General features: G+C 39.0%; 1 protein-coding gene across 7 annotated transcripts in view; it reads left to right on the top strand.

Moving 5' to 3' along the window:
* Positions 1-13,514, top strand: part of SLC4A10 (solute carrier family 4 member 10) — a 202,862-nt gene that overhangs the window by 117,285 nt on the left and 72,063 nt on the right. For 4 of the 7 annotated variants that reach the window (XM_089519890.1, XM_089519885.1, XM_089519888.1 and 1 more), the window contains 3 exons: positions 5,697-5,885; positions 9,875-9,966; positions 12,671-12,769. In XM_089519890.1, the coding sequence (XP_089376016.1) occupies positions 5,697-5,885; positions 9,875-9,966; positions 12,671-12,769 (380 nt within the window). The remainder of the gene's footprint in view (positions 1-5,696; positions 5,886-9,874; positions 9,967-12,670; positions 12,770-13,514) is intronic. The other 3 variants (XM_089519886.1, XM_089519891.1, XM_089519892.1) reach the window with 3 other exon arrangements.

The following is a 13,514-nucleotide window of genomic DNA, read 5'->3' as shown; positions in this document are numbered from 1 at the left end:
ACAAGGTCTACCAACATAGTTCCGTCAATCATAGTGATAGTTCAGGAGGAATAAAATGGAGACTCAGAGGGTTGTAAAATGGAAGCACTGAGTGGCTTACTCCATTGTATGTACCTAACATTAAGCTGGCAGATACATGCAAATACCAATCTATATCTAAATTGCTACATTTCATGAATTCTAACTGCCCAATTTAGAAAATGAAAGAACATTTTAATATTGACTCTTGCAAAGCAACCAAGTGTAAATCTAGTGTAAATCTTCCATATACCAGTAGATTGCATTCTGTTTTCTGCCTACCCCTGGGATAATGCTAAGCCCATCTGCAGTCTCTCTCTGTAGCAGGCAGTGCCTTTATGGAAGTTCATGCATGGTTAAAAGGGAAGATTTGACTGAAACTAGTTAATACAAAGCTTTTACAGAGCAGTGGGTGCCCAGGAGCATATACACTGTAAGAGAAAGTATATAGGAGAGACAGAGACTTTGGTGATGCTACAATGAGGGAGATTCTTTTTTTTTTTTAATGCCCTGGAGACATCCCACAGAGAAGAGATGCACCAGCATTTCTATGAAGAGAAGGATCTCTCAGGCAATGTGTGCTGGATTGTAACCATATCTTTTATGTAACTGTTCACTTATCTGGATTTTCCTCCCACCAGACAGTACCACAAGCAAAAGTGAAAAATAAAAACAGACTCCACAGATGCAAAAAAACATGTCAGTTCAATGAAGTCTAAACACTCCTCTTTCCCTTCTGTGGTGTATCTCCAGGTTTTCTACTGCATTTTGGAGGAATTAATGGGAGACTGCAGTCCTAACAAGGTTGTTGGGGTTAATAATTGACCTTTGCCCTGGAATATATGAAATAGTAGTATGTCTTTGAGCATATGCAGAATGTAACCTGGCAAAACCACCTCACACACGATGGAAGTGATACTTCAGCAGCACCTGGAGGACACACATTCCCACTCCTTTCTAAATGCATAAATCCTATTCTTCTGTGCATTTAGAATAGGAGTGGGAATGTGTGTCCTCCAGGTGCTGTTAAACTGTCACTTCAGTCATGTCTTGCCATAGTCTTTTATTCTTATGTTTATTATGGTTTTTATTCTTATTCTTATGGTTTTATTCTGCACATGTTAGCCTTAAGAATGCAAGGAATACCTTGGCTAGATTGTTTCAGGATCCCCCCTCAATGGCCCACCACATGGTTCTGGGCAGCCAACAAGACTACTGTGTTTTCAAAGAGCTGTTAGATGGTATTTCAGTAAAATAACATGGAGAAATATGTATTGCCTGCCTCTATTCACCCACTTTGCTTGTTCATGACATGACATGTGTTCACATGAAGGTGTCCATATCAATAAAATAATTGTGAGACAGGCAGTTGGGTTGAACTGTTCATCTGCCTTGATGTCATGCAGCTTTTTCTCCTGAGTCCAAGTACTGAGTGTGGATTGTATCTATATGGGGAGATCCTATCGGCAAATACTTTTTTGCAACCTGGATCCCTGTGTCTCTGGGATTTCTACAAATACTTCTGCATGTAGGCTCTTCCCTTGCATGCATCCATGATCAAGGCATGGACACCAATGGGGTGAGGGACATCATCATAGCTTTTCTGCCCCTTTAATTATGTGTAGAACTTCCATATGGTCAACAAACAAAAGGAGCTCCTATCATACCCTTTTGTGACCAGCTGGTTGGTTCTAGTGACGTTGTTATTGTTACGGTTATTGTTGTTTTTGGTGTTGCATGCTTTCAGGTTCCCAGCTTATGGCACCTATAAGATGAATCTATCATAGGGTTTTCTTGGTAAGAATTGTTACAGAATTATACAATCTTGAAAGAGTCTTCATGGACCATTTAGTCCAACCCCTTGCTCAGTGCAGGATATCCAGTTAAAACACCCCCAGCAGGTAGCTGTCCAGCCTTTTTGAAGAAATCCAGAGAAAGGGAACCCAGCATCTCTCTAGACACTTTGTTCTGTTGTTGAAATGCTCTCACTGTCAAGAAGTTATTTCTAAAGTTGAATCAAAATCTACTCTCTTATAACTTCAAACCATAAGACCAGAGAACAGGCCTGCCCCCTCCTTTCTGGGGCAGCTTTTCAGGTATTTAAAGAATGTGATCATGTCATCCCTCAGTTTTCTCTTCATCAAGCTGACCATGCCCAACTATTCAACCTTTCCTCATTCATTTTGCTCTCCATACTTCTTATTAGCCACATTGCTCTTCCAGCTCGTCTGTATCCTTAAAATGAGATACCCAAAACTGAACACAGATGAAGCTTGACCAGTGCAAAATATAGTGGGACTATCACTTTCCTTGACTTGGAAGCTATGCTTTTATTAAGACAGGCTTGATTAGCATTTACCTTTTTTGCTGCAATATCACACTGTTGGTTCATGTTCAAGTTATGCTTGCCTCTAAAGCTGAGAGAGTGTGACTTGTCCAAGGTCACCAGTGGTTTTCCATGCCTGGGTGGGGATCTGAACCCTGGTCTCCCAGAATCCTGGTCCAGCACTCAAATCATTGCACCACACTGGCGCTGTCAGCATATGCTCATTCTGCACTGCAGAAATAATGCAGTTTGACATTGCTTTAATTTATTCATTTTTAAAATTCATTTATATCTCACCTTTTTCTCAATAATGGGACTCAAGGCTGCTAACAACATATTTATAAACAACACAGATTAAAACTATATAAAGCTGTTAATGAAGTACAAATGTGGAAGTTATTTAAAAATTAATTAGACATTTTTTAAAAATGAAAACATTCAACATTAAAAATTTCTCAAAAGACCATTTACAAACCCTAAAAACAGCACCACACAACATTAAAACACTTTAGTTTTTAAAAGCCCAACACATAAAAATGTTTTAACTTGCCTGCAAAAAGAGCATCGTGACCTCCTTAGGAAGGAAGTTCCAAACTCTGGGAGCAGCCACAGAGAAGCCTTGTCTCCCACCAAAGTAACCTGGGAAGGTGGTGTGATGGAGAGAATGACCTCTCCACTATAACTGCAATGACTTAATGCTATGGAATCCTGGGGTTTGTAGTTCATTGTAGTTCATTCAGAGACCTCTGAAAAGAAACACCTTGTAAAATTACAAATACGAAAATTCCATAGCATTGACCCACTGCAGATAAAACAGTGTCAAACTGCATAATTTCTGCAGCCATAATAAAGTTAAAATTGATCCTAAATTGCCTTTTAAAAAATAGAAAAACTGTTCCATTAATCCTGATAGTTATCAAAACTTTGACTCATCCAGTCTGCTTTGGCATGCATGTGCTGCTTCTTTCACGACTGAGCTTGCTGGATGCTGTGGGATGGCTTGGAGAAAAAGATCATGAGCCACCAGAATATTCCTAACAAAACAGTTCCATGACTCACACAAAGGTTGTGAGAAAGCTTCAGCATGGCACCACTTCTTCTCAGGAAAATATAGTGACACTTGACGCTCAGCTAATGCTGATTCAGTTGCTGTTGTTTTTAATCCGGCCTGGAGATATTTCCCTTTATTTCTTAAGAAAAAAAATCTAAACACTCAACACTATGTAGTTGAATGCTATGTGAGTAGCTTCTGTTTTTAGTCTTCCCTTTTCTCTCCAAGTCCCCAGATTTTAGAATGTCATATCTTCCTCTTCTACATTAGGGCTGGTTCTGCCTTTAGGCAGAGTGAGGAAATTGTCTCGGGCAGCAGATTTTGAGTGTGAAAAAAAGCAGCATATTCTTAAACACTTAACTGATGCCGTTAAAAAATAACAGGAAGGGGAGGAGGTTGTTCAGAGATTTTTTTCCTTACAGGCTGAAATAACACCAGTGTTATCAGAGGCTACTGACTGTGCACCTTGACTTGGAAGTAGGTTTGGGGAGGAAGGCATTTGCTGCTATGCCTCAGACATCTTGGACTGGCAGTGCCCTGTTATATAAGAAAGCAGTTAGAGAAAGTGAATCTGTTTATCTGTTTGTCTATCATTCCTTAGCTGAATTTTATATATGCATTACTAGGTTCAGATGCTTTCAGCTCCTAAATGTATTTGAGCCTATGAGCACTTTTAATTTTCTAGAGGTTTGAGAATTCCTGGTTTAGGCACTTGTTGAAAAAGTCTGATTATAAAGGTCCTTCTTGGGTACCATGATTCTTGCACTGCTTAGACCAATATCCTTCCATTTTATGCTTTGGCATTTGTAATGCAAATGACCAACCTAACCAGTGTAAATCCTACATTTGAAAAACAAACAAAACACTTTGGAGTAAATATTGCTTAAAACATTAATCAGAGTACTGTATTTGACCAGCAGGTGAACGACTGCCTTATAACCGTGAAGATAATTTCTCTGGAGATTTTTGGGCTACAGCTCCCAGAATCTCTCAGCCAATTGGATGGGTGACAGTGGGAGTTTGGTGTTCTGATGAATTCCAAGTAATTTTATTTGGGTTAAATGTTACTGGCAGTGCTTTCATCTCACATTAGTCATATACATTGGCTTTTAAACATAAACATGCACCATACGGAACAGATAAGCCTGGATGTGTGGGACATAATTGTAGTATAAGAACACATTTTTGCATTGCAGGTGACATCTGTGAGAAAGCCCAAAGCATTTTCATATTGAGTACTTTATCTATATACAACATGGATTTTTTCCCCATTTTTCATAAGAGTATAACAATTGTAGACTGTAAGAACCTTTGTGGCTGCATGTAGAGATATGTGTATTAATAACAGGTTGACTTGAATTAACAGTTGAGCTTTAAATAAATAATAAATACTGATTTTCTTATTCAGTCTAAAATTACTTTAAAAAAACAGTTGAGCTGAGAGATTCTTCTCTGATTCTCAAATTCTAGATTAGCCATACGCAAAATATAGTATATCAGTCGGCCATACTTTCTATTGTACTGATAGACACCCATAAAACATTATGTGAGTTGTGGATGTAATCTTAACAGGACATTTAATCTATTTTCTATTGGGCTGTGGCATTTTCAGCCCTGGAGTTAGCAGTTACGGTATGTGATATGTGATATACCTGTAATGGTTGACGTTCCATAACCTGCAGCCTAATTTGTCAGATATATGAACAAATCTGGATGGCAGTGGCTTCCAACTTGGGTCCTGCATATTCCACATTCCACAGCCATTTTGATCAGTGGTCAGGAATTCCTGGAGTCTATCATTCTTAGTCCAACAAGAAATTTAGAGATCACTGGTGTGCCACAACAACCTCATGTCTCTGCAGTCTTTATTTAACCAATTGTGGCTTCACCATTTGTTTCCACAATATTTGCACAGTAGCTGTAAGATACTATAAAAATCAGTACTACTCAAAGTGGTGCTCCATGGTCTGGTGTTGGTCCCTGGCACATTTCCAGGAAAGAAAGAAACAATTATTGGCAATGGGCACAAATACACTACCTGTCCTTGGCACATAAGGGTGTGTGTGTGTGTGTGTGTGTGTGTGTGTGTGTGTGTGTGTGTGAGTCCTTCACATCAGATAGCTTGAGAAGCACTGATCTAAATTACTATCAAATTTGCCCATTGACTGGTAAAAGAACCCAAAGGATTATAAATTTTCTCAAAGTGGGGTTTCATGTAATGCAAGTTAGTCATTACTTTTATTGCTACAAGGCAATTGCAACATGCTGTGCTAATAAAATTATTATGTTTTATCTTTTCAGACATGATTCTTGATCAACAAATAGGCTCGGGACAGCTCAGTGAAGATGTCCGACACAGGGTACATGAGGCTTTGCTGAAACAGCATCATCATCAGAATCAGAAGAAGCTAAGCAATAGGATCCCAATAGTCCGGTCCTTTGCTGATATTGGCAAGAAGCAGTCTGAACCACATTCCATGGACAAAAATGGTAAAGTGTCATATTACTTTTGGCCATTCTTTGCAAAATATGCCAGATTTAACATACGAGATCATATCCCTTACCTTTAAAACAGCATAAAAAGTGAACGCCATCCCAGTCTTAAATGGCATAATGTCATAATTTTTATATAATATTATAATGCAATTCAGTGTGTCAGAAAGCACTCAGCTCCATAAGGTATTCCTTATCCCACTGAGATCATAGGGAGAATAGGCTGTGATCCCTTCACTTTGGGAAGCTACAACTGTGAGATATGGGCATGGGAATTCCTTGGCAATGGACCTGAAATGATGGAATGGGATTCTTGATACAACAGGAGCAGGAAACCTTTTACCCTCCAAATGTTTTGGATTTCAGTTCACAGAAGCCTCACCCACCATGACGAATGGTGGTAAGGGATTATAAGAGTTGTAGTCCCAAACATCTGGAAGGTCAAAAGTTTCTCACCCCATTGATAAAAGAGAGAATACAAGCACTCCTGTTATTTTCAGATGTCTAGGGATGAGATTTTGTTTAATTGGCTTCTCTGCATTTACTTGTTTTTCCTACTTCTTTTAGAAGTATGAAGAAATTGTATATATTTGTGTTTATTGATCAGTTACACATGACCTTTGTGCAATCTTAATTGATTTCAACTGTAAACCACTCTTGGTTTGAGATGAAATGGGGAAGGCATCTATAAAAAGAAGTGAAATTAATATATGGTACTTATCCAGTGATGGGCACTCTTATTGAACTTCCTAATCCATTAAAAGCAGGCACAGTCTGTGGAAATGATGTGGATAAGAGCAATCCTTTCAGATCAGGCAAGTCTGATCTGATATGCACGTATAATAAGACAATGCTAAGGTGAAATCAGTGGGCATACTCTAGGAAAACTGTTTTAAATTAAATATCTTAAATGTTTTTCAGGCTTCTTAAAGCATATGAGTCTAAACCTACATTTCTTCTCATCAGTGGTGTTTGTGCCTAAGAAAATCAAAACAGGTGTAGAAGATAAAGTACAATAATCCCTTGTTAGCACCATTAAATATGTGTGTTGGCTTTAAGGCAATTGTAAATTGTTATACAAGTTAACAGATCCTGGCTTAGTAGACAAGAGCAAATCCTTTCATTGTCAGAACAAAATGATTTATGTGCTTTTCAGGTTACTGTCTGGTAACTCACTGGAAAATCAGCCGGATGGAGGTGTTGCACGTTATAGTCTTGCTAGGGCAGTGCTCTGAGCTGTTTGGATGGCACACTCTAGACCTTTTGAAAGCTTTGAATACTTTCCTGCAGTGCAAAGCAATCATCATAGCATTTTAGATTGCATCAGAGATGGCAGTGAATCTGGCAGCTTCTGTGATGAGTCTTCTTTGAAACAAAAAGATTCTGGAGCTCAGTTCATACTTTTCTGAAATGTTCAGTTCTCATCTGAAAATCATTGTAACATGCTGTTTTTTAAAATTGCCTTACTGGAATCTTTGTTATATTGAGTAGCTAAACCTTGTTTGGACTTAACTACTTCAGATTGCAGGTAGGTGGCTCAAATGACTGAGTCCTGGACCACTGAAAATAATTTTCTTTACATACAGTAGAAAACGGCATGAGGGAGAAGGGTACTAGCTTTGCCCCTGGGACAGTAGTTTTCAGTATGCAGAGGATCATGTGACCTGTAATGTGAAGCCTTACATTTCAGACACAAGTTCACAGTTTTAATGAGAATTTGTTGGTAGTCACTTCTTAGGATATATCTATATGGAGGAACACATTTTCTTCCCAAATTAGTATAAAACCATTGTTAGTGTTCCCCTTCAAGGCCATGAGACACCCTCATAAGGGTGGCATGGCCAGTGTTATGTCTTCTGTGCATTACCAACATGAAACATATATGACAAGTCTAGGGAAAGATGTTATAGAGTCTCAAGACCATCACCATTTTTGTCTTCTCACTTCTGAGGACATTTTCTCTTGTTCAGCCTTCATTCATTTTATTTACTCATAAATGACTGGGAGCACGTAGCAGTCTACTTTTCATTCTAAGCAAACAGTGAGAGTCACATAATTGTCTTTAAATAAGTCACCACCATGAGTGGTAGGCAGGCAACCTAAATTTCCAGGCACTAAACCATAATATATACCACTGAAATAAATAGGATTTATTTTAGTACAGTAATTTTAAATGGAATGATTTAAATGGAAATGTGGTTTCCAATAACCACTGTTCATCTATAGGATATGTGAATAAACAGAATACTTTTGAACATGTACAGAGTGTCACCTAGAATCCATGGCCTGTTATCCCACATATTTAGATGCCAAGCCTTTCTGTGTAAAATGTATGGCTGGAGTTATGTCAAATCTTTTCTTAGAATTTATACCAGGTTAGGATTTAATGCATATAATCATGTATAATGTGGGCAAAATGTGTAATTTGCCCCTCAATATTCATATTCTGCATTCCTGGAAGATTTAAGGCACCTTCTGAGTACATAATGTTTGTAGCAACTGACCAAGTTGGAACCTCTTTTCTCTCAGTGAAGTGAGATTTACCTGTTGACTCTTTTTGTTTTGGATGTACAGTCATCCTTTTTAATTTTACTGCTTCTTCTCATGAGAAATGTGATCAGCCCACAATCTTGAAATAAAGGCCATGTAACTCTTGATCATTTCCACCTCATAGTAAACCTTTCCTTCTCCCTATGTTCTTGCATCCATGAGTAAACTGTATGTATGGTAATCTAATCTCTGCTGTTGTGCCAGATTCATCTTCATGTTTCTTTATTTTGCTCTGTCTGTCTTTGTTGTTATCTGTCTCTAACAGGCTCATCTCATCTCTGTACCTCCCTCATCTCCTAACCTTTGGGTTCTCTATGCTCCTTGAAAGTCCAGAGGTAGTGTACTACAAACCTATCTTGCATGACCTTTAGGCCAATTCAAATGTTCATTCATGTCTTCACATCACTTTCTTCCAGCATGACAGTTTTCATTGGTAATCACCTGATCTTCAGGTTCTCCAAGAAAATCTGAATTTGATTAATACTTGTACTGTCATAGATAGGCTCTTTTCTCACACGCAAACATACACACACACATTCTTTGAAGTACACACATGTACTTTGGAAATAAAGTCTTAACACTTTTCTGTTCTGAATATAAAAATCATAGTTGTGTTGGGCTGATTCCATTTCTAGCATAAAATATACTTGAAAGGAATAGCTTAAGTTTAAATGAATATGTACAGATAGTTTTGAAACCACAAGTCCATTTAGCTTAACACTCCACAGAGCTGTATGGCTTTTATGTTAGTTCTATTGCTGTAGCTTCCCCCAAGGATTGCTGGGTTTTGTAATTTTTTTTTTAATATACTAAGATATAACCCCGCTACCTGTCCTTGCAGATCTACAATTCCTGGAACTCCATGGGGGAAAGTAGGACAAGTAAAAGTGGGAATCCTTAACACACTGAATAGGGAGTAAGTCCCACTAAATGAAATGAGACTTATTTCTCCAGTGGGTTGAAACATAAGTTTATAATGTAAGTATCCCTTTTGATAATGGTCAGCTGAATGCCCTTGGAAAGTATACTTCCTGCAATAGCAGTTAGCCACCTTTCAGTTCATGATGGTGATTTAAACATAAGCTGAATTTTGGGCTCTGATGAAGCAATAAGACAACAACTTTACCAAATATGTAATGTAGTGTTTACAGGTTCACTCAGGTTGTGTTTTCTGTTCCCCTTAGATTCTTTCAGTTGCTGTTAATTCTCCCACCCATAAAGGTTTTGAGTAGGAAAAAATATATTAATCTGTCCGTAGAAGCAAAGGTTTGTCTTGGGAACATAATATGAATTTTTATTTTTGTGTTGCATTTTATTCCATGCTACATGTGGATAGAATATGAAATATCTCTGGTTTAAAGCATCTCTTCCATTGAGTGATCTTTCTTTTACAATACACATAACTGTTAGTATTCTGTAACAATATTTTTTTCCAGCAGGTCAGATTGTTTCTCCACAGTCTGCACCAGCAAGCATTGAAATAAAAAATGATGTGAGCAGAGAAAACAGCACGGTTGACTTTAGTAAGGTAATTTTTTACTGCCTGTATGCATCGTTGGGTGGTAAAATATACTTTAGTTTTGTGCAATGAACTGCATGTCTCATTTCAGAGTTATCAGTTGTTATTGGTCACTGTCTCATACTACATATAATCTACCTACAATAAGGGGGGGTGGGGTGAATTAAATGTTAAAAAGTAAAATGTTGGTTCATTTCATTTCATATCACTGTGGAGACATCATAAAACTTTAGAAGAGATTTTAGAAATATTCAGCTTCTAAATTAAAGAATTTTTGAGGGCTAGTGAATGATTTGGGAATGCTCTCGAGCCAATTCCATCACTGAAAATGAAACATGGGAATGACAAATCACATACAGTGTGAGGCTTGGACATCTTTCCACAGTATTCACTCTCCACAGTTGTAGCTGCAGCCACAAAATTTATAAAGCAGGTATGGGAATCATGTAGTCCTCCAGATGTGGTTGAACTAGTTTCCAGCATTCCTTACCCAAGCTATGATGGCTGTTGGGAGTTGCAGTCCAACTACTTAATTGGAGCACATAATCCCCACCCCTGTTATAAATGATAAAAACAGCTTTCTACCTTTGCAAGAGATAAGATCCAAATAGATCCATATTTGGTTCAGTTCTGGAATATTCAGTACTGGAATTCAACAGTTTCTCTGGATAAGGATTCCACAAGTAAGCTCTGCACAAATAAATTTTCTTTTCTTTTCATTTGTGTAAGGAAGACTGGTGACTGCTCATCCTTACAGGAGGAGGCAGAAGGAAGGAGGAAGCAGAAGACTCAGTGCCAACTAGACCTCGTGTGGTCTAGCACCTTCCCACAGCATAGTTTTCCAGGAGGTCACCAGGAGTCAAGAATGAGGTCTAACACCTTCCCACAATTAAGGAGATTATTGCATGGCCATTTTTGCCCAAGCCATGCACCAATGGGTGATATCACACACAAAATTGCTGCTGTGCTGCCACCCAACAATTGCCCATCCCCCAGACTGTGCTCTGCATCAGTACCACCCAAATAGCTGGGAGAAGCAGGGCTGGGAGACGGGTGATGGACAGGTAGCAATGCAGCAGCAATTTTGTGTGTGATATCATCCGTTTCTCCCTGTTCTGCCCTGATCCCAGCTCATGCATGGCTCGGGCAAAAAATGGCCATGCAATAATCTCCATAGTTTCCCCATGAATCAGGTCACGTGAGCTCAGATGAAGCCTATTTTCTGTTTGAGAGCATTTAATACCCAGTGCCCAGCTGTGCTATGGACTGAGGCTGGAAAAACATACTGGGCCCCTTTGAGAAATAAAAACAGTGGCAGTAAAGAGGTGGATCTAAGCAGCCTCAAAGAGGCTGGCTTCCTATTTAAGGCCTGTACTGATTCTTATGGAAGGACTATGAAGGCACCATTGCCCAGCTCCAAGCTGCAGCATCTCTCAGAGATATCCAAGATGCTGACTATTCTGTCTTGGTTCTCCTTATTAAAAAGTGAGCTACCCTAACCCTGTCATATACTGAATTTCTGGCAGATCCTGCAGGCTAGACCATAACAGCCTTGCCTGGGCTTCTAACTATAGCAGCACTGAGTAGCACCAGACCCTGCAGCCTAGGGAGATACACGTGCCAGTCCAGTGGCCCTTGAAGTGCTGCCAGTTAATGTTATAAAGACCTGCTTCACAGGCAAGAGATCTTATATGAATATAAGACCTCTTGCTTGTGAAGCAGGTCTTTATAACATTAACCTCAGACTTCTTTAGGGAAGGCCAGTGACTGAAACCTTGGAGAGCCACTGCCAGTTAGCATAAATGATACTGAGCTAGATGGAACTTTCCAGTTCCACTTCTTTCCTGGGATTCATCTCTGCCCTAAGTGTGCTCAGGACTAGCTAGGCAAACAAAGAAAGTGAACTCTGTCATGATTAGATCCCCTCACCCAAGCTTTAAACAGCCTTAATCTCAGAATATCCATGATTTATTCTTTAGAGGGAGAGCATTTTTGTTCCAGTAAAATCCATCTCTGTTCCCAATTTTTAGTCATAGCTAAACCCAAGGACCTGTGTTACATTTGCAGAGGCAGCAATTGCTTGCAAAGGCACTCTCAAGATGTAAAATGGGAAGAAGTGTTCTATTGCCTTTGTAGTCAATGGACTGTATCCTTTTCCCGCCACTGAGAATGCTGTGCATAAGCCTTCAATTTAATTTAATTTGTGCTTGCCTGCAAACTAGTTGACAGAAAAATAATATGAAGAACAGATTTTTAACCATCTATGGAATCCTTGTATTTGTGCCATGCTATAATAATTGATTGCTTATTGCATATAACAGCATGGCAGACAAAAGAACTGCAGGGAAAAGGTGGAGGTTTAGCATTTGACTTACAGAGAATATCTGCAGTTTATTGCAGAATATCTTTGGAGTGAAAATTATCTAAAGGGTGCTGCTAAAGCATGTTTACACTAGATGTAGGTTTGATAGTTGTGGTAGTTGACCTCAGCTGAACCTGGCTGGGTCAGATGAGTGAGTAGGGATATTTTTAACCAAAATTCTCTTCTAAGGGAATTGATGCAATCAGTGCTTTGAATCTGTGGTTGAATGTGACATCCAGTCAGTGAGTGTAACTGAGACCGAACTAGTTATGTGCTTGCTCCATCTGGTGCCAGACAGAATATGAGAAGCAGCATTTTGTACCAGCTGAAGTCTGTTAATTGTGCGTGCAGGGACTAGGAGACCAACAAAAAGGGCATAACAATAGTCTATTTGGGATGAAACAAAGACATGAAAAAGGACATCCGCATCAGGAGGAGAGAGAGAGAGAGGTGAGGACCTACTCTGACTATCTTTCTATAGTTATTGCAAGCAGAGCCTATTTTGAAATGTCAACACAAGTTGAAAACCATGTATGGCAGGCAAAATCTTCAGAGCACCCTTCCTTGACATTATTGAACTCCACCTCCTATTACACCCCCCATGAGTCAGTTCATCTGGAGGGTACCAGGTCGAGAAAGGCTGCTCCAGATGTATGCCTACAGATTTTACTTTAAAGAAATAACAGCCTCACAACCCTTCACCTATTCTGAGGTCTCTTATCACATCTTTCAAGCGCACACAAAAGGGAAGGGGGGAACTTTGACAGTAGAAAAAATATGAAAAGACTTGGAAAAGTACCCATAAAATGCTTCAATATTTTGACTGCCAAAATATAACCTTGCTTAATTGTACTGTACAGTTCAGTTCTATAAAAAAAGTCCAATCTGAAAGATATTCAGTGATATTTAAAGTCTGAGGAGTCTTTCCTATTGGGAGTGAGACAGACATACAGACAGAGTGTTGTTTTATTTTCTGTTCAAGAATGATGCCAAACTCTGTCTGGGTCTTTGCCTCCATACACATCATTAGTTGTAGACATGTGTATTATAAAATATGGGCCAGGTAGAGGAAGTTGTGAATCTAAAGTTAATGAGACAATATAAAACAAATGTGTATATGTCGTATCAGAGAGACCCAGGTTCCAATCCCAACCAAGCTGCAAAGCTGAACTGATTGGGCCAGTCCTCCTTTTAG

Source organism: Sceloporus occidentalis, unplaced genomic scaffold (assembly GCF_023333645.1).
Source record: "Sceloporus occidentalis isolate IW3139 unplaced genomic scaffold, rSceOcc1.0.p SCAF_4, whole genome shotgun sequence".
In the NCBI taxonomy this organism is placed as follows: Eukaryota; Metazoa; Chordata; class Lepidosauria; order Squamata; family Phrynosomatidae; genus Sceloporus; species Sceloporus occidentalis.
Note: the sequence above shows the minus strand (reverse complement) of the source record. Positions and strands in the feature narration are given on the sequence as shown.